This window comes from Alosa pseudoharengus, unplaced genomic scaffold, assembly GCF_046254945.1.
Source record: "Alosa pseudoharengus isolate Yale_2024_CS ecotype anadromous, Long Island Sound unplaced genomic scaffold, YU_APseudo_1.1 YU_APseudo_1.1_scf_21, whole genome shotgun sequence".
In the NCBI taxonomy this organism is placed as follows: Eukaryota; Metazoa; Chordata; class Actinopteri; order Clupeiformes; family Clupeidae; genus Alosa; species Alosa pseudoharengus.
Genome location: NW_027468674.1, coordinates 27,659,007 through 27,680,022, shown reverse-complemented (window position 1 = coordinate 27,680,022; position 21,016 = coordinate 27,659,007). Strand labels below are relative to the sequence as shown.

General features: G+C 41.3%; 4 protein-coding genes across 5 annotated transcripts; 3 read left to right on the top strand and 1 right to left on the bottom strand.

The window, feature by feature from the left end:
• The first annotated feature begins 1,584 nt into the window (after positions 1–1,584).
• zdhhc4 (zDHHC palmitoyltransferase 4) lies at positions 1,585–4,969 on the top strand. 2 transcript variants are annotated; one of them, XM_076298997.1, is made up of 7 exons: positions 1,585–1,681; positions 2,022–2,152; positions 2,283–2,356; positions 2,510–2,688; positions 3,557–3,682; positions 3,965–4,209; positions 4,570–4,969. In XM_076298997.1, the coding sequence occupies exons 2-7, from the start codon at positions 2,030–2,032 to the stop codon at positions 4,861–4,863; spliced, it is 1,041 nt and encodes a 346-aa protein (XP_076155112.1). In that variant the 5' UTR covers positions 1,585–1,681; positions 2,022–2,029; the 3' UTR covers positions 4,864–4,969. The 2 variants fall into 2 exon arrangements, with proteins under 2 accessions (XP_076155112.1, XP_076155113.1); XM_076298998.1 differs by having other exon boundaries at positions 1,585–1,761.
• A 3,093-nt stretch (positions 4,970–8,062) lies between these two features.
• On the top strand, positions 8,063–11,184 carry pgp (phosphoglycolate phosphatase). Its single transcript, XM_076298419.1, has 2 exons — positions 8,063–9,284; positions 9,569–11,184. Exons 1-2 carry the CDS (start codon positions 8,684–8,686, stop codon positions 9,892–9,894), a joined length of 927 nt encoding a protein of 308 aa, XP_076154534.1. The 5' UTR covers positions 8,063–8,683; the 3' UTR covers positions 9,895–11,184.
• A 195-nt stretch (positions 11,185–11,379) lies between these two features.
• bricd5 (BRICHOS domain containing 5) lies at positions 11,380–16,401 on the top strand. The gene is made up of 6 exons (XM_076298418.1): positions 11,380–11,564; positions 11,968–12,099; positions 12,334–12,486; positions 12,731–12,838; positions 13,936–14,089; positions 15,858–16,401. The coding sequence occupies exons 1-6, from the start codon at positions 11,511–11,513 to the stop codon at positions 15,950–15,952; spliced, it is 696 nt and encodes a 231-aa protein (XP_076154533.1). The 5' UTR covers positions 11,380–11,510; the 3' UTR covers positions 15,953–16,401.
• Positions 16,402–16,504: 103 nt separating this feature from the next.
• On the bottom strand, positions 16,505–20,594 carry mlst8 (MTOR associated protein, LST8 homolog (S. cerevisiae)). The gene is made up of 9 exons (XM_076298417.1): positions 20,432–20,594; positions 20,173–20,331; positions 19,948–19,999; positions 19,683–19,845; positions 19,271–19,346; positions 18,995–19,147; positions 18,570–18,694; positions 17,122–17,285; positions 16,505–16,971 (listed from the first exon to the last, which is right to left on the bottom strand). The coding sequence occupies exons 2-9, from the start codon at positions 20,299–20,301 to the stop codon at positions 16,853–16,855; spliced, it is 981 nt and encodes a 326-aa protein (XP_076154532.1). The 5' UTR covers positions 20,302–20,331; positions 20,432–20,594; the 3' UTR covers positions 16,505–16,852.
• Positions 20,595–21,016: the final 422 nt, after the last annotated feature.

Sequence of the window (21,016 nt, the reverse complement as noted above, 5' to 3'; positions counted from 1 at the left end):
TTAACTCCACTGATGGTGACAGTATTGTTAAAACTGTTGTATAGTATAGTACAGTTCAGTATACAGTATGCAGTGTAGTGTACCATAGGGAGGTACAGTGTAGTGTAATGTAGTATACTGTAGTACGATGTAGTATAATATGTCAATAGTGTCAGCTGATGATCAGCTGCTAATCACAGTGGCTTTAAAATTGGTCCCACACGCATCTTAAACTGGAAAGCTAATGCACTGCTGTACTCTTCTGTCTAGGAATGGGAGTAGTTGGGTCAAGCAGGTGCACTTTCAAGGCTCTGCTCTAGCTCTCTCAGAATGCCCATCTCTTTGTCTCCTTGTGAAAAGGGAAAACAACCACAAATTCACAGCCTACACCTAAACTGACTGACTGACAGCTGGTACAGTATAACAACCACTCAAGCGGTCCACACTTGACGTCAATCAATCCTACTCGGGTGAAAAATGGATGTAATTTGTGATGCCACCAGTTACAGACTCTTGTGGCAGATGGATGTGTCATTTGTTTAAGGATTGTTCACGGTGCGTTGCAGGGCTGAGTGAATAATTTAGTAGTGACGCTTGTACCACCAAACAGACAGTGTTCCACAGTCACTGTCTCCCATTACAGCTCTTGAGAAGCCACTCAAACCATCACACACTCTAGTAAATGTTTTCTATTCTTAACTTCAGAGGGAGACAGGACAGGCACTGGAAATTTGATCAAATTTGGCTTGTGTTTGTGCTTCTGGATAGTCAGATGTCTACCAGTAATGTTACACTGGATGCATTTTACAACTCAAGTGTGTATGGCTGTGATGAACATTTGGAGTTCAATATCCCCACATCGGCTGTGAAATTGGCAAAATTATGTTTGAATTAGCTCAGAGAGTAAGAACATTTTGGTTGTAGGCTGCAGTAATATTTACAACAGCAATCATTTAGTCAATATTCCTCCTGCCCACGAACAGACAATAATAATTTACCTTAGAACACTCATTAGACTGACAGAATACCATTCACATTTAGAGACCTATCTTATAAGTGTGCAAGACATCAAATTAGCATAAAGAAATGAACACCTACCTCCCTCACACGGGTGGAATCCGCAGGGGGTGAATTAAGTTGATTATAGGCTATGGTATCACGGTCTGGTGAAGGAGATGACATCAGTACAGTTCTTCTTCTACTGAACCATGTGTAACATGATAACAAGTTAAGGAGTCAGGTAGCCTAGCAACCCAATCCCAGAAGTCTGTTTTCGTGAACTGTGCAGTGGATCTAAATACAGACCATGTGGATACCACACGCTTCTATGTTGATTTAGGCTACGTATTATAGCAACAAAAAAAAACTCTATAATTAGCATACTTTTATTTAATGTATTAGGCTACGTTTCTGGTGTAAAATGTGAAAAGATTCCAAAATCCGAAATCTAATCTTCTTGACAGAAAAAAATTCAATAATTTCTGATGATTGTGATTATGATCATCATGATTTCAAGAAACACCAAACAGATAGGCAGGCCTAGGTTAGGCAAACTTTGTGGGCACATACGTCACTACGTGACGTCAGATATGTGGCAACCAGGAAGTGGAATAGCGCGGCTGGATACGGATAGCATACAAGCAAAGATTTGAGGAGCAAGCGGACACAAACCGAAAGAGTAGGATGAGGTTATATCTCAGGGGTAAAGTATCCACAATTCTAGCAAAACCAAAAAAAACCGCAGCAGCCATATACTGAACACCAGGGGTAACAGGCAACATGGTGTGTGAATGAAGGAGAGCTTGTTACGAGTCATCAACATTAACGACTGGGCAGCTGTTGTTGACAATGCTGTGGAATATTGTTAGATACGTTTCTAACTTCTAACTTTTCACTACAGAATAGCCTATGCGTGCTTGATTATGTATGTTTATTGATATGAGAAATTAGCAACCTGTAGAATTTGGGAGTAGAAAGAAAACTTTCTATTCCCACGCCCTTGAATGTTGTTGTTGACAGTCTGCATTTACCTCATCTCACAGGTTAGCAGATGGACTTCCTTACTCTATTTGCTGTATATGTTGTGGTCGTGGTGACTTGCATTGTTCTTGTTTGCAAATATGCTGGTCAGGAGCAGACTACCTTGGGGCGCCAGTATGGCAGCCTGACAAATGTAAGTCCACAGATGTACACATGGTGGAGCTACACAACAGTACAAAGCAGATCTAGTGTGCTTAACCAAAACATCACTGTACCTTCTAAGCAGGCAGGCCAATACAATAATGTTGTTCTCTGCTTTGCAGGCAGTCTCTCCATATGTTCCACTATGGCTGAAAAGATTATGCAGTAGAGCCGTCCACAGGCTTTTTCATGAAAGGTGACTAGATACACCTCATACACATAACAAATAACATGCAAGATGTATGTCAGGAATATTTGGCTTCTGTTTTAATGACCCAATACTGTTAGCAAAAATGTTACATGTCATTGTTACATTATATTTACATCTGCTATTTGCCTTACATTACAGGAACAACCTATTTATTTACATGCATCTCCTGCTGGAAGGTGCAGTGTACACAGAATACTCCTACGAAGTGTTTGGATACTGTAAGGAGATGGACACTACTCTGACAAACCTGTGCGTTCCTTATGTGCTGTTGGTTTTGCATCTCATCCTTTTCTACCTCTGCTGTACCCGCGACCCTGGTGAGCAAGATGGGACATGTCTCCTTTTGTGTAATCTTTCCATTTTGTTTTAGATTAAACTTTATTGTCATTTTGCAGAGTACAAGTACAGAGACAACAAAATGCAGTTTGCATCTAACCAGAAGTGCAAAAAAGCAGAAAAGTGCAAGGTTTACAGTAATATAAATTAAATATATATATAAATATGCAATGTATCAGCAGTAGCCTTTTAAGAGCAGAATACGGATATACAGTAAGAACAGTGTAGCAGTAACATTATAAGAGTAGTAAACATATATATAGATATATTCAGTGTATTAACAGTAATATTATAAAAAAAACTGAATAAATATGGATATTCAGTATGAACCGTATAGACAGATATGTACAGTATGCACAGATATGTGCAGTGTAGTAACAGTAACATTATAGGAGTAGTAAAAAAATAAGTGTATGTGCAGTAAGAACAGCGTAAAGAACAGTAGAATATGGCCATGTGTAAGTGTAATTACAGTATACAGTGTTTCCCATACATTGACTTATTTGTGGCGGCCCACCACAATATCAACATTGACCACCACACCATGATTTTCCAGGTTATACTAAATTGTGCTTAAATCTGGTTAGCATCATAACCACGCTGTGCTAATTTGTTAAAAACTGTTGTATTCGAGTTAATTCTGCAAACCAACCACCACAAATGGAATTCAATTCTGTGGGAAACACTGGTATATACATTTCATAAATATAAATAGAATACTGTGGATGGGATAGGATAGTGCAATTGTCTGGGGGGAGGGGGCTGTTGAGGGGCAGAATGTCCGCCTCCTTGTTGTTGGAAAGAAATAAATTAATCTGTTGATGTTTGTTCTGCTCTTTATTTCATAAGGCACGGTGACAAAAGCTAAGCATGCCACCCAGTTGAAAGTATATCCATATGATGGGGAACTCTTTCATCCGGGAGAGACATGTCCAACATGTAACCTGGTGAAACCAGCCAGGTCGAAACACTGCAGTAAGTGCAATTCAACAGCACTGTTAGACATGGTGGAGCGATTTGTTCCTCTCATATTAGGGTATTCATTAGTAGGGACATTTAGAAAGTAGGTCAGTTACACTGTAATACAATTGAATGAACAATAGAAAAACACAAATTAACTTGTGTCAATGTGCATAATATATGGTTTAATCTTGTTTAACTGGGCAAGTAGAAATTGATTGCCATGTCCATATTTCTACTGACATCTTGCCTTTCTTATGCTCGTCTTCTCTGACCTCTCCTTCCTGTCTCCTTTAGGGGTGTGCAACAGATGTGTGCAGCGGTTCGATCATCACTGCGTTTGGGTGAACAACTGCATCGGAGCTCAGAACACCCGCTACTTCCTGCTGTACATGCTGAGTGTGTGTGCCATGGCAGGGGACATTGCCATACTGACTGTGGACCTGCTGCTGAACGTGGTGTTCAGGACGGGCCTCATGCATGCACACTACGTTGACGCCCAAGGCCAGCAGCAGCCCACAGGCATCGTCTTTATTGTCCAGGTGAGTCAGAGCTCTGTGACACAGGGACGGCTGATAGCTGAACTGCAAGGCCTGCAAGACTCTCCTTCAAGTGGGTGTTGATCTTTCTTTATTTTTGGAACACCTGATTGTTCTGCCAGAGATGTCGGTTTAAGGGGGCCTTTGAAGGACAGGGTAGCCCAATTATTGTGATTTTAAATATAACAAACATCAGAAAAGCACTTTTCTGAAGATTTCTGTCAGTAAAATTTTAGAAAGGTAATCTGTCAGTAACTGCTAAACTGAGTAATAAAACCAAGAGTTGTTTTTTCCACTAGCCAGTCTATTAGAAGAGGACTGTTTTGTCCCACTGACTGATCCACATGCACGTTTTCTCCGCAGCATCTCTTCCTGACCTTCCCCAGGATTGTGTTCATGCTGGGCTTCCTCATCTTTGTCTTCTTCCTGCTGGCGGGTTACGCCATGTTCCACCTGTTCCTGGCGCTGGGGAACCACACCTCTAACGAGTGGTACAAGGCGCGGGGCCGGGGCTGTCAGCATTGCCACCCGCACGCAGGGAACCGCTGCCACACACCCTTCAACCCACTCAGGGGGTTTTACAGCAGGGGAGTCCTGAAGAACCTGAGGGAAATCTTTGTTCCTTTGAAACCTCTCAAGAAAAGGAAACACAAATGAAACTTTGAATGAATTTTTTATGTTGTCACTTAATATTTTTTTTAATGACTGCTGTAATCTTTTCAAAGTGCATGTCACAAAATAAAAAAATGTTTTTGTAAGTATCCATGCTAGTATGAATTTTATATCCAACCCACTAACAACAAAATATTTGGATTTAAAATGTTATATTCCTCTTTGTTTTTATTTGAAAGTAAAAAAAGACAGTTTTTGCCATTTAGTTATCTAAAACAATCTAATTATATTGTAATTGAATGTAGCCAAAGCAGTAGCTTACACCAGTGGTTCTCAAATGGGGGTACGTGAAGGCACTCCAGGGGGTACGTGAGATATTAACCCTTAGAACCCGATTGACTAGCCTGGCCCCTGCCTGCCTACGTACTTCCGCTCGATTTCTTTTCCCTACAGTACTCCGAAATCACTACTCTGCTAAGCAAGGTAATACACCGAGGTGAAGTTAGTTTGATATTTGATATTCGGATATTAGACAGATATTAAATTTTTTCACCCCGTATTTGCAGACAATGTACAAACAGATGACCTGTCTACTTGCTCCCAGCCGACCTACTTAGGGACCGTCTATAAAGTACCTTCTGAATGACCTTCATAGTCTTTTTTTGTCAATAGCTTTGACATCATGTGACCTAGTGACTCCAAACCAATGCAGAATAGTTATCCTATATGGGACTCATCAGACACACCTCTTTTCATAGTCACTGTATGCACACTGTATTTTAATTGAATATTTTAAAGAAAATACATTATTTCCCATAAGGAATGGTCTTCTTTTTTTCAATACCTCCCAAGTCATGTGACCTAGGGACTCCAAACCAATGCAGAATAGTTATCCTATATGGGACTCATCAGACACACCTCTTTTTTATAGTCACTGTATGCACACTATTTTATATGAATATTTGAAAGAAAATACATTATTTGCCATCATGAATGGTCTTTTTTTTTCAATAAGCCATTTGACCAGAGGCAGACAGAGTACACAGCTTCATTACTTGGGTAAAAGTACAGATACCCTTTGTTAAATTTTACTCAAGTACAAGTAAAAGTACAACAGTCAGATGTCTACTTAAGTAAAAATACTAAAGCACTTGTTTTTAAAAGTACTTGAGTATCAAGAGTACAAGAGTACATTTTCTAAATATTGCATTACTACTGCCACAGTGCTTACATTTATGTACAGAAACATCCTACATGGAGTTATGAAACAATTTAATGTTAATACCTTGGAGAATGTAAAAGGAATTGAAAGTAAAATTAAGTCATTTCCATCTTTTTACCATGTTGCCAGGGATGGGCAGTATTTCTAATACATGTATTTAAAATACGTATTTCAAATACAAAATACTATTTTGTAATGGAAACACTTGAAGCGAAAACTATCATTAACTGTTCAGAAAATTGAAATAGTCTGGCGAGGTGGGGCCACAGGTTGGCACATTCCCGGGATGGACCTGCTGCGTCTTCATCCATTGTTTCGTCCATGGTTTCGTCTCTTATCTAAATCTAACCATGGAGTTGACTTTGGCGGAAAGCTGAAGGTGATTGCTGATAGGCTGTCCCAATCAGTGGCGCCTGCACAATCCAATCACGTTTGAGAGGGAAACAACAAATTAAGGGTTTCCGAGATTTTTCTTTTTCCTTTTTTTTTAGAAGAAGTAACGGGTACTCACGGTTATAGATAGAAATGTAGTGGAGTAAAGAATATAATATTTGCCTCTCAAATGTACTTGAGTAAAGTCATGAGTACTCCCCAAAAATGATACTCGAGTAATTTCTTAAAGAAAACCAATTTGTTTCCTATGGAAGCTGCTTTGTGCTCAATACCTTCAATATACTGGGTCCTAGACATCACAGATCAACATAGAACTGTTCTGCTATGTGATACTAATCAGACACACGTCAATGTGAAATAATATTTTGCATGAACTATTATATTTTACATTTTTTTTAAAGAATCACATTTATTTCCTATGGAAAACAGTTTTTTGCTCAATAGCTAGCTGCCATATGAGGGGTCCTAGACAACACAGATCAATACAGAACTGTTCTGCTATGGGGTATTTATCAGACACACCTCAATATGAAAAATTATTTGGCATCTACTATTATATGGAAGGTATTGAGAAAAAAACAGTTTCCATAGGAAACAAATGGGTACTATAAAATAGTATGTGCAAAAATTATATTAATTTGAGGTGTGTCTGATTAGTCCCATAAAGGATATTCTGCATTGGTTTGGTGTTTGGTGTTGGTATTGAAAAAGGAGACCATTCCTTATAGGAAACTATGTATTTTCTTTAAAATATTAATATAAAATAGAGTGTGCATTCAATGGTAACAGAAAGAGGTGTGTCTGATGAGTCCCATATAGGATAACTATTCTGCATTGGTTTGGAGTCACTAGGTCATATGGCTTGGGAGGTATTGAAAAAAAGGAGTCTGTTTCTTATATGAAATAATGTATTTTCTTTAAAAAATTCTTATGAAATACAGCGTGCACACAGTCACTTTAAAAAGAGGTGTGTCTGATGAGTCCCATATAGGATAACTATTCTGCATTGGTTTGGAGTCACTAGGTCACATGATGTCAAAGCTATTGACAAAAAAGACTATGAAGGTAATTCAGAAGGTACTTTATAGATGGTCCCTAAGTAGGTCGGCTGGGAGCAAGTAGACAGGTCATCTGTTTGTACATTGTCTGCAAACACGGGGTGAAACCGGCTGCATTAAAAAAAAAAATAATATCTGTCGAATATCCGAATATCAAATATCAAACTAACTTCACCTCGCTCACCTATGCACACAAATGCATAGAGCTATGAGCTTGCTGTGGTGAGATACATGTCAAAATATAAGAATTTTTATAATACGCTTTTTATATTTTAATTCTTTAAAAATCAAAATAAAATCAATGCTAGTACTAATACATGGAAAAAATTAAATATACATATATTTAAAAAGTAGAATCAATGCAAAAATACTTTAAAAACAATTATTTAATAAATATTTCAGGAAAATATAAGTTCATACAATGAATATTATATTTCAGTAGGCTATTCAATTTCATTATCCTAAAAACCCAGTCACCCCCATACCAGGATGGTTCGACCCAACCTGTCACATGCCACCCGCCGTCAATCACTGTCAAAACTCAAACGATGGAGTCGTGGTTGGTTGAAGCGTAGCAGTAATTCTTGTGCGCTGGTTAGGGGGTACTTGGCTGAAAAAATATTTTACAGGGGGTGCATCACTGAAAAAAGGTTGAGAACCACTTTGGTAGGTATAGAGAAAGAACTTCAAATGCAATGTAGGCCTACTCCGGATTTTGTAATAGGTTATGCTTTTCGCGAGACCTTGAGGAAAATTATGACACCAGCCACTTGCATGTTTTGCCAAAATGTTTCGACTGGCAACAAAAAAAATTCGTGAAACAATTATCTTCCTAACAAGCAGGGGAACATTCATACACCACGTGTTTATGCTGTTCAGTGCAAAAACTTGTAATACCTGCAACGAAATTCGGAGGAAATTTTAGCCTCTGTCACTTTAAGCCGGTGCGGAAGTAGCCTACACCAAGCTCAGAACCATTTCTGAAAGGAGGTCATATGTAAGCTATTCATTGAGGCAGCTAAAACCTTGCGTTCGACTACTGAATGGAATTAATGACTACGATATTGTTTACAGTATTACATGTAATGATCACTGATTCAATCCCAGCGCTACTTTTAGCTGACAGGTGGTAAGCTATTTTGGACTTTAAAGAACAATATTTAGCGAAAAGTTTCCTCAACCACGTTTCTCAATGGCAGCGTCTAACGCTAAATGTACTAGGTTAACTGGATCTCTGGTCAAGCAGTTGCTTGATTCAGTAGACAGTGTACTGTTTGACTGCGACGGGGTTATATGGCGAGGAGACCAGGCCATCCCTGGTGCCCCTGATGTAATTAACTTGTTAAAGAAAAACGGGAAGCGTGTGTTCTTTGTAACAAATAATAGCACTAAGACCAGGAAAATGTATGCAGACAAATTAGCTACGTTAGGATTCAATGCATCAGAGGAGGAGGTATTTGGGACAGCCTACTGTTCTGCAATGTACCTCAAATCAGTGGCAAAAATACAAGGCAAAGTGTACCTCGTTGGAAGCAATGCTATGAAACAAGAGATTGAGAACGTTGGGATCCAAACCACAGGTGTTGGTCCTGACCCGATTTCTGGTGTTCAGATTGACTGGGCCAATGTGTCATTGGACCCTGAGGTCAAAGCGGTGGTTGTTGGGTTTGATCAACACTTCAGCTACATGAAACTGAACAGAGCTCTCCAGTACCTCTGCAATCCCAGCTGCCTCTTTGTCGGCACAAACACTGATACAAGGCTTCCACTGGAGGGGGAAAAAGCTGTTCCAGGTAATGTACATTGAGTCTTTGCAAGTAGTTAATAAATACTACTAGTTACTAATACTAGTTAATAAAACAACCATACAATCTAGACCTTTCTTTTTGAAAGGTGACCTTATGACAAGGTAGTGACTTACAGGCTATTCGCTTTGGACAAAGGCGTCTGCCAAATCCCATAACCATAACCTATATGAGGAAGTTATATGATTGTGACACCATGGTTGTTTTAAACATGGTGTAACCATTGGGACCATCTCTTCACTTACGTAACTGCTTCTTGCTTGTCACTGCAGGAACCGGCTGCCTTGTCAAAGCCGTGGAGACAGCAGCCCAACGTCCAGCCCAGGTGGTGGGCAAGCCCAGCAACTTCATGTTTGACTGCGTGGCGAAACAGTTCGGCCTGGACCCAGCACGTGCCCTCATGGTGGGCGACCGACTGGACACGGACATCATGCTGGGCACCAACTGTGGGCTGAAGACCCTGCTGACCCTCACCGGGGTGTCCACCGTAGCCGACGCCGAGGACCACCTGAAAAGTGGGTGCCCCAACCGTGCCGGCATGGTACCTGATTACTACATTGACACCATAGCAGAGCTGCTGCCAGCACTGCAGGGGTGAAGGACCAAAAGAGAATCTATATATACGTCCAAACACTCAGCTTGGGGAGATTATGGGGATAGCCAGAGGGATGTGGATATGGCGAGTCCAGGGTAAGAAATTAGTGTATAATTGGGCCGCAATGGTTAACATATATGTAAGTTTAATTCCTAGATATGTCCAGTATTGGCGGACAGGATCTGAGCAAGCAAAGAGAGTTCTAATTAGGAGACTGATGGATGTGCAATGCCTGTATAGTTTACATCCATTTCCCTATCATCTCCCATACTGAGTAATCAGACTAATTTAAAGTCATTTGTGTAGTTTTAAAAGAAAAATGTGACTGAATGAACAGTTTGTTTTAATTCTCCTGTATGTTAAAGTACAGTATATGTTATTGATGTTTAAAGGTGTATGGAGTTGTGTAAAGAAAGAAAAATATAATTTTTTATGAGTTTCAAAAAGATCTGTATAACTGTACAATGGTATTGCAATCCACTCTAATATGCATGGTATAATCATGGTTGCCATTACAGCAAATAATGGCTTTTCCAGACAGGGAAAACTGTTTATCTGTGTCTCAGTACTATTCCTTAAAGGTAAACTGTGCAGTATTGGCAATTTCCTTACAGTTTTCTCGGTTTTTGCTTCTTTTTCGCTGGCTCTGTCATGACGAATGTCTGAGAAACTCCATCGCTACCTTTTTCTAGCCGGTGCCTGGCGTGTATGTGTATTTGAATGCAGTAAAGCAATTCGTTACACTCATTATACTTCCTGACACTGAGGCTGTCGGCCCGCCGGCCCACAGTTGCAAGGGTGGTTTTTCCGCTCACAGGCGCTAGGGGGAAGCGAGACGGCCACCATTCAACCCGAAAAGAGTCATATAACCATTCCAATGACTCAGAAGCTGTTAAATGAAGGTAAATTAAGCTAAAAAACTTGCATATTAAGCTAAAAAACCTGCATAGTGTGCCTTTAACTGTTTCCAAATGAACATGAGAGGTTCTAGGCTCTGTTGATCACTTGTGCTTAATTAAGTATTGATATCACACTGAAGATGCAAGAAAAAAACAAATCATGGACTGCAGACCCCACTGGTATTAACAATTTTCTTCCTGTACGTTACACTGTGTATCTGGACTCAAGTCTTAAAATGATCAAAATAAAATGAGGATATTTTAGCCATAAAAGCCTTCCTTGTCATGTGTGGCGATGGCGGACTACATCACCACCTCTCTCATCCTTGTGACCGGAAGCCCTTAAAGTCACCTTGGTCTGTCAGCGGCCACAGGCAGCCACCGTAGATGGCCTGAAAATGCTGCCGCTGGTGACGACAAGACCCGTCCACAACAGAGAACCTGTCTCTCCCCCCTTTGTCCATTGTTCTGGGGCGGGGTGGCCGGCCAATGGGTTGGGCACGTCACGTGTCTTTTGAAACGGGGGGTGGGGGGGGGTGGTGGAGGTGAGGTGGGTTAGGGTTGGGGGGGGGGGGGTGTATGAGGCAGCCCTTGATGGCAATGGGACAGGTAGCCTAGCTACCACTGTGTGCAGCTCAGTCTTGGCCATGAGCACAGGCTTGATGCAGAGAGGAAGTGGGCAACAGGCACTGTGAGGCAGAAGCAGAGACCAGGTGCAGGATGGTGAGGTGCTGGAAGCGCACAGAGGCCACGCCAGGGGACTCAGAATGCACGGTAAGGCATGGCGCATGGATGGACTCTGTCTGTGGGCTTCACTGTACGTTTGTGCGAGTTGAGGTCAGTGAAATAACTTTCCAAAAGCAGATGTGTTTAGTGTTGAATAACTGTTTGATTGTGTCTCTGAAATGAATGTTCTACTGAAATACTTAAAAAAGACAAAAAAAAAAAAACACTGTAAGGCTTTCTCACGACCTTCTGTGCTCTTTTTATTCTCATATGGACAAATCTAAATATTAGTGTGAATTAAACTGAGTTGCATTTCCTTGTATAGTTTGTATTTCCTCCTGTAAAATCACATCTATTTGGAACTGGTTGCATATGCAAAGTCAGATCTTGAGAGTTGTCTTACAGGTTATGCCACTCCAGACATCACTAACTTTTGAATTCTCAGCCAAAGGATACGGGCCAGAATGTGGCCCCAAAGTTTCCTCACCGAGTGTTCTGGGGCTGCCTGTCCACTACGCTGTTCATCGTGATTGTGGCCGTCAGTGTTTACGCACATTTAGGCATCTCACAAGATGACACAGAGGTGACAGATTATTTGCTCAGTTTAACATATAACATATATGAAGCTGGCCGAAATCATGTTTTGGCTAAACCTGAATGTTCATGACCATTGAACAATCCAATGAAATTAATTTGCTAAGTGTGTGTACAGTTGTGAACAGTCATAACTAATCTTGGTGTAATCTACTTTAAATCTTTTCAGATTTTATTTTGTTTCTTACTGAATTTCCCTTATCCCTATATGAATGTTGTGTAGTCTGCTGTGCAGATTGTCAGAATCACAGCTCCTGACCAGTCTGGCACGGTCTTCAATCAATCTGCATTGGTCGACAAACACAACAATTTGGTCTCCTATTCAGTGACATCCCAAGCAAATCATACCTCTACGGTGCTCTATCACATGAAGGATGTAAGTCTACCTCATGTTATCACAATGCCATGATAGCTTGTCAAGATTTACGGAAGGGGATTATGATGTTAATCTGTAGTCATCTTGGATTCTAGGAATGCTTCCACATTCCTGAAAAATTCTACTGGGATTTTCCTCAATTCAGAGTTTACCTCATTTAAACTGTACATGCATTTTACATATCATTACTTAGAAAGAGTCTTCTAAATCTGTCTTTTTTTAAATTAAATATTTTTAAACCCAGGGATTGGTGTGTTACAAGCCAGACAACCAAGACACCTGCTTCCTGCGCAAAATGGAAGGCTCCGACTATGACAACGTGAACTCACTCTTGAACATGTCCAACCAGCAGGTAAGGCTCCTTTTTTCTTAAAGCTAGCATGGTTGTGAAAGTAGCAAGCAGGACTTGTCTTATTAGAACAGTTAATTTCAGAGGACTGGGAGCGCTCTCGCCTGTTCCCGGCTCCTTTGGCCGTCCGTAAACGGCACTTTGAGAATTGTCAATTGAGTTTGGGTGACCGTCACCCTCAGAGCAGTCGTGCACCAGCGCTCGCGGAGTCCGCGGGCCAATTAAAAGGCAGCTCTGGCCCGCTCACTCTGTGTGGCCACAGAAAGGGGGTAATGGAGCGACTCTGGGACACGAGAGCTCGGAGCAGCCCGGGCCTGAATTCCACAGCACACCTGATCCCACTCTCCTCTCACCCCTCCTGGATTCCATTACAGGAGAGGACCACGGACAGCACAATGGCCACTCTGTTGCCCAGTCCTCTCTCCCTCTCTCTCTGAACCACTGACTGGAAAGAGAATGAAAGCTCTTCCGTTGAAGGAACTGGGACAGCTGGAGAGTCTCGGCAGAAGGGAAGCTTCTGTGTGACGAGGGGAGCGGATGGCTCTTTTTTTTTTTTGACGTCTTCAATTCTTTTTTTAAGAGATGAGAGCTTAGTAGCCCCGTTGAATGTTTTGAGTGTTTTGTCTGTTTTTGTTCCAAGTTCACAAATGGTGTCGCTTAATCAGAGACAGATCAGAACAGGTTCAAGGCTGGGAGGACCAATCCTTCTCCTTTAGCTTGGGACATTCAGTCTGACCTGATTAGTGAAGGCACTTACTCTAAACAAAGCCTATTGAAGTCCAGATATAGAGATTGCTGCGATTTTTTTATCTGTTTTAAGTACAAAGAGCCATTGAGAAAGGAGAACCGCTCTTTTTCCACGGTCACCCAAGCGTTGCACCACTCCAATAAGGCTCAACCTGATCTATCAGTAGGCTAAATGGTGTAATTACAAATGCCTTTTGAGCCAGAAGAGCAACATTTGAGCTCGGAAGCACTAGGGATACAACAGACGCCATTATGTAATCAGAGGTAATGCGGTGTGCTCACAACCCAAATGTCATGTAAACACAAGGCAAAGATAGTGGGATGAGACCTGACTACATGTGCCTTTTCTCCAGGTCAACCAGTTCTGGCTGGTGGGGAATGAGACACGCAGACACGCTGAGTTCTTGGGGGTTATTGCAGGCTCTCGAGTGGACACCTCAACCCTCCCAAAGCCCATTCAGGACCTCTGCCAGCAAAGTTCTGTGTACTGGACCAAGAGAGCCGATGGTGAGAATTCAAGAACAGACTGACAGTTCATAATTAATTGTTTCTTGACTAACATTTACTACAGTAGATCAGCTACTTCTATATTTTTTTCATTCATAACATACAGCAATTGAAGAACATATTGGGATATCTACAGCAGAACTGCTTCAAATCAACATCAGTGGAAGAACAAATTTGCACTATATTTTAAAACCAAAGGCATGTTCAAATGTCAAAACTCTCAACTTTTGTTCTGGAACCAATTCAATTGACTTTTTTTTACACAATACCACTCAAATTTAATAAGAAAGAGCTTAGACTTCAAAAACTAAGCCTGGAACTGGAGATCCGTGTTGTGTCACTGGTTCCAAGCAGACTTGGAACTGAAATATAATCCCTGGACCTTTTGGCGGCATGACCTTTTCTCGGGCTGCTGGAGACATAACCATTACATCCAACAGACACTCATTAAATGTTAGGGTCATGGCTTACTAAAACAGCAAGCAGAGAACTAGCAATCAGTAACAGAAGAAAGACCTCTTAAAGGAGAATTCCGGTGTGATTTTGACCTAAAGTGTTTTGAAACATGATACCGAGTGTGAGCGTATGTCTCATAGCCCATCTCGGCTTGTCCCCTGCACTCCGAAATCTGGCGCTAGTTAGCCGATGCTACCAACAAGGCGGTCAATGGTGGTGCCTCGGCATCGGCATAGCCATGCAAATAAATCGCTGTTTTACACCATTTACGAGGCTCAATGTATCTCCACACTTCATTGGTAGACTTCCGAGGGCCCTGACATTTAAAACGAGACATTAAGAACTTTAAAAAAGCACTGGTAGTTTACTTACAAGACGATTTATACAGACAGTATCTTCACGAAGTTTAGCGTTTGCAGCCATCTTGAATTTAGTCACGATAAGTCGAGCGACGAGTAAGAATGAACAGGTATGATAAGGGATCAGATTCCAAAAATAATTCTGTGGAAATGCATGGATTACAGTTTCTTCCAGTAGCAGCGACTGGAATCCATGCATTTCCACGGAATTATTTTTGGAATCTGATCCCTTATCATACCTGTTCATTCTTACTCGTCGCTCGACTTATCGTGACTAAATTCAAGATGGCTGCAAACGCTAAACTTCGTGAAGATACTGTCTGTATAAATCGTCTTGTAAGTAAACTACCAGTGCTTTTTTAAAGTTCTTAATGTCTCGTTTTAAATGTCAGGGCCCTCGGAAGTCTACCAATGAAGTGTGGAGATACATTGAGCCTCGTAAATGGTGTAAAACAGCGATTTATTTGCATGGCTATGCCGATGCCGAGGCACCACCATTGACCGCCTTGTTGGTAGCATCGGCTAACTAGCGCCAGATTTCGGAGTGCAGGGGACAAGCCGAGATGGGCTATGAGACATACGTTCACACTCGGTATCATGTTTCAAAACACTTTAGGTCAAAATCACACCGGAATTCTCCTTTAACCTACAACAGGGCAGGATCAGGCATGGCTACCAGTCCTTCCAACTTTTGACCAATTAGACTCTCTATTTACTTGGTAAGCAAGGGCTTATCCTGTTTAGATCTTTGTTTACCACTAGGGAAGCAAGGCTGAAAGACCTCAGGTACACACACGTTGCAGGCCAAACAAACATCCGAAGAATGGCTGAACTAGACACAAAATTCTCTTTTCAAAGTAGAAAATGTTGTGTGCCTTAGGGGTGTGTTTACCTGTATACAACAAGTTGTAATTAGATGAGAGTGAACTGAGATCCGCACCCTCTGTCCACAGGTCCAGGGAAACAACGGCTCATTTACTTCTGTATAGACATCTGCTTTCCCAGCAACATCTGTGTGTCAGTGTGCTTCTACTATCTGCCTGAATGAGGGGCTGGGTTCTGGGCTCTGAGAGTGACCGCCACCGCCGCCGAAAACAAAACAGATCTCTCTCTGTATCCTCGCTGCACAGAACCCAACACAATGACTGTGAAGAGGGAGAGCTGCACACACACACAGGCACAGAATAAAATGTTCATGTACACACTCACACACACACAGAATCAAATGTGCACACACACAAACACAAACACACATACACTGAGAGATCAAATGTGTACACACACAAACACACACACATACTCACACACTCAGATTCAACAGACTCATCTAGCCAGTCATTCCACAGGGGAAACAGAGTCTGACAAATTATCTCCAAAGCAGTCATCATCATCTTTCTAGTGCCCTTTTGGAGAAGTGCTCTGAGCGCATTCATTTCAAAGACTCATTCCTGCTCGCATCCCATGTAACCTGAAGCCGATGATTAACTAAGAGTTTTTCTGCCGGACTCTCCAGAGTCCTTCAATAAAGCACCATTATGAGGTATTTTTGTTTTTGTCCTGCAAACAAATGAAAAAAGTCACACAAAAAAACCTAAGAAAACACTATCAAGTCAACCTTGCAGTTGTAAATATTTATTTGCTATGAAGGGGAAGTTTTTAAAAAGCAGAGCTAGTTACAGACTTACAGGTGTGATCTGATTTAAAAACTCAAGTGGATAATAAATAGTTTTTGTGGCCAATCCCAAAAAATACATTACACGATGGTCCATTATTTTAATTCTAACATTAATGAATTAAGGTTTAAAAATACAAACTATTTTTCCAAGAAGTAATGTCTGAATGGTCAAGGCCAAAACAGTTTCAGTGAGATACTAGCTGTACTCAAAATAAAAGCTTAACACGTGTGACTGATAGAATGTGTGTGCGAGAGTGTGTGTGTGTGTATGTTTTAACCAAGTACACTGTCGTTGAAGGCAAGACACACAACAGCTTTCTGATGGCCACTGTATTCCCTCTTGATCTCTCCGGTTTCGACACTCCACAGGCGGGCTAGGTTATCAGAAGACGCTGTCAATGATCACAAAGCCCAACAGTTAATAACGTGCGTCATAAATCAATCAAGATAAGCTTGAAAAATGTAAGTAAATAATTTAAGTGAGAGTACTTACAGCAATTAATCATAACCACAATGACTGTATTGGGGTCACTGGGACTTACCTGTGACAATGTACTGCGAGTCCCCAGAGAAAGCACAGTCCCACATCCAGCCACGAGACGTCTCTCCCGGGTTGTTGCTCTTGATGCTCAGCTCCGTCATCAGGGAGAAGTTGGAGGTCCTCCAGATCTTGCAGGTTTGGTCAGCGGAGCAGGTAGCCAGCAGGCTGCGAAGTACAAAAAAAAAAAAAACACCCTGTTCACACTAAACTCAGATAAGTTTGGCCTCAAACTGATTTCACCCAAAGAAAGAGTAAAGTGATGACAAAATACACTGAGTGCTTCAATATATATGAAAACGTATCACCCAGAGAGAAGAAATACTCCTTTCGGATTGGCTGGTAGGGTGGCTATTAATTTTGTATAACAGAACACCTATGAAGTAGATCTGGTAAAAAAGTTTAATCACCGTTCCATATCAATGCTCATTTGAATGGTAACTATAACAGCCATCGTAATCAACGGTTGAGCCTACAGTAGAAGCAGGCTTCGCAACAGTAGAATCAACTATAAACAAGCTAACTTCCCACTGTTATCACTGTCAAGACCAAAGAAATTAGTACAATAAATTGAGTTGGCTTCTTTTTAAGCTACTTAAAAACTGCTTGTTTCCTTTGCGTGCTATAAAGGCATGACTTTTGCCAATTTGCATAGTGGCAACTGGGGGATGAGCGGGATAACGGTCTTCGAGGTGTCCTGATGTACAGAATTAATAGAGGAAAGAATTCTTTGCCTCCGCCTCGCCCATTTCGTGTATTGGGACACCTTGGTGGCAGACATCCCTTACACAAACAAGTATGGTGAGACAAAAAGATATTGCAAGAGAGACCATAAAATCTTCACATAGTATGAAGCCACTATTGAAACAACTGTGCTCTAGGTAAATGTAGAAAAAGTGACACGTACTGGTAAGTGTTTCATATGATTTTCATATGGTTTCATAATTATGTTAACCTTGAGTTACAATAATCATAGTTTTGGCTAATTTGGAGCAGCTGTGGCCTACTGGTTAGGGCTTCGGGTTTGTACCCGAAGGGTTGCCGGTTCGATCCCCAACCAGAGGGAAATATGTGAGTGGGGGAAGTGGTTGAGAACTGCTCTCCCATGCCCACACCCACGGCTGAAGTGCCCTTGAGCAAAGCACCTAACCCCTCACTTGGCCTATAAATCTGATTTACATTACATTTACATTAATTAACTTGCTAAGTCTATAAGCCTTTGACAAACATAAATCAGTGATGTTGACACTCTTAAAGCCCCTTGGGCTTTGGTTTTGTATGATTTCTGTGACGTAAACCTTTCACGTCACTATTCAAATGATATCTTTACCATGACAGTCTCCTTGTAAACGTATAAACTGACAAATCTCATTTACTTTTGTTGAAAACCAAATGAAATCAGTTACAGTTGAAGGGATGCTGATTATGGTCACTTTTTGATGAATCACTCACGTTGAGTCTGGACTAAACTTGCAGCGCAGGGAGTAGCGTTTATGAGCCGGGATCTTGGTCTTGGGAATGAGCTGCGTTACCTCATCCCCCAGTCCGCCCGCCATGTTCCACACATAACAGTTGCCCTAGGGAAGACAATCACAGACGCACATGAAGCCACTATCAAGACCAAGCAAAAACAATAATGCAGCGCTGTTCCAAAGCCAAGGCATAATATGCATGCGCATGAATGTCATTGTGCACAAGCACAGAAGCAGTCAAAATCAATCAATTAAGAAATAGCCATAATAACGGCCAACTGTTCTGCATAAAATAACTCGCGTCGCATTGTCGCAAAAGTCAGACGCATAATTGGTCATTCATTGAAACAGTAAGGCTGTCCTCTGGAATACCAGAGAGTGCACTAGCCAAAGGCAGGAACTGACCGAGCTGTTGACTGCAGCCATATAGCTGGCATCGGGGTCTATATGCACAGAGTTGACTGACACCTCAGGTTCAGGTATGAGCTGTTCATTGTGATCTGTCTTCAAATCCCAGATGTGGATCACACCACTTTGGTCCCCCACAATCAGCTCAGCCTACAACAGGGACAACAGAGACCAAAACAGGGACCACGTTTATGGATGTATTGATTCAGTCTTGCAATCTCAACACTACAGATAAATATAGCAAAATATGTCATTCACTGAATTGCCTGTCACCTGGTTTGGGTGTAAGCACACACAGTTGATGGGTGCATTGACTTGGAAAATTCTTTGGCACTGCAGGTTTCTTGACCTAGAAATTGAACAAGAGCAGTTCATTCCAACATTCCTGCAAACACATCTGTTTCCAAAATGCCATACTACTGTTTTACTTACTGCACATGACTGATTCATTCAAGATCAGTATACAAGCAGTGTGCAGAGTATGCTACCTTAACCTCTTAAGGAATTAAATAGAGCTGTAAATTCCCCACTACATACATACACGTGAGGAAACAAATATGTGCTTAATTTTGTGGTTTTCACATAGTTTAACACTCTAATGTATCTTTAAATTTAACTAGGATTACGTTTTTCCATCATGCTGTGCAACAAACTTCTACATAGAGGAAAACAATTGGACAATTACCTCAGGTCCCAAATGCGAGCCATACAGTCCTCTCCTCCAGTATACATCCAGCGGCCATCCTCATGGAAGCCCACTGAAGTGATGTTCTTACTAACACCATCGTAGTTTATGACAGGGTTGGGATTGTTAGAGTTCAAGTCATACATGCGAATATGCTGATAACCTGCAAAATCAACATCACTTCAGTGTTCAGACACTAACTGCCAGGTTAGTGCACACATAGCCTAGGCATACTGTAGAGTTGATCTCACCCAGTTGCACTTACCTGCTGCAGCTATCATGCTCCTGTCAGGTGTTACTTCAAGAGAATTCACTTGCTGAGGAGAGTGGTTAAGGAAAGCCTACCAGAATGCTAATTGGTCTGGGCCCAATTAGTTTGCAAGCAATACTTTTTTTGCTATCAACAAAACACACAGAAGACAGTTAGGACATTCATGATTGTTTCTGAAGTGGTGTCATCTGCAATGACATCTCATCAGGAAAAGGATACAGAGTCCTGGTGTTGTACCGTCCTGGTACATATTCCACTGTGAGCTTGCCAGAACCGAACGGTGTGATCATAACCTGCGGTGGCTAAAATCACCGGGTCACTCCCGACTGTACCTTGGTTAACGTTCATGCTTGAATTATAGTGTTAGCTCTTTCCACCCTACAACACAAAACACAAGGACTCCACAATGCAAACACACCATTTGATTTTAACTGTTAGTTCTGGCTAAAGAAAAGGCAGAGCGTGTGTGTATCCTTACCAAAAATAATTATTCTGCGTGGAAGCGTCGACGTTAACAAGGGAAATAATCGATGTACATGTTTCAGTAATTATGACATCTGTACCATGTTTGCCAAGTTGCCTGTACCAGAGAATGTCCACCTGTACGCTGTTTTGCTTTCTCCCGCAGGGTGTTCTCAAAGTCACGTTCCGTCCAGAAACAGCCACTATACACAAGGTTCCCCCCTCTTCGTTCATGGTTTGCTCACTAGGTGAACACCGCCACCTACTGTGCTGACGGACACCAAGGCTACAAATGAGGTTGCAGTCCATAACCAAAGTACTCAGGCCTACACTGCTGTCACGTTTATTGTATTGACATATAACATATTCCACAAGAACTTGTTTTGTGACAAGATTATATATCATTACATTACTATGAAGAGGTTGTTCGTATGATAAACTGAGCAACAATAAAGACATGGACATGTAACATCAAATAACATTTTATCATAATGAACAGGAATGTAAAGTAGTGGTCTATATAGACAAAAACAACACTAATAAATACTATACATTAGTCTATGGACTAATTCATTTAAATATACTAGACATACATAGAAGT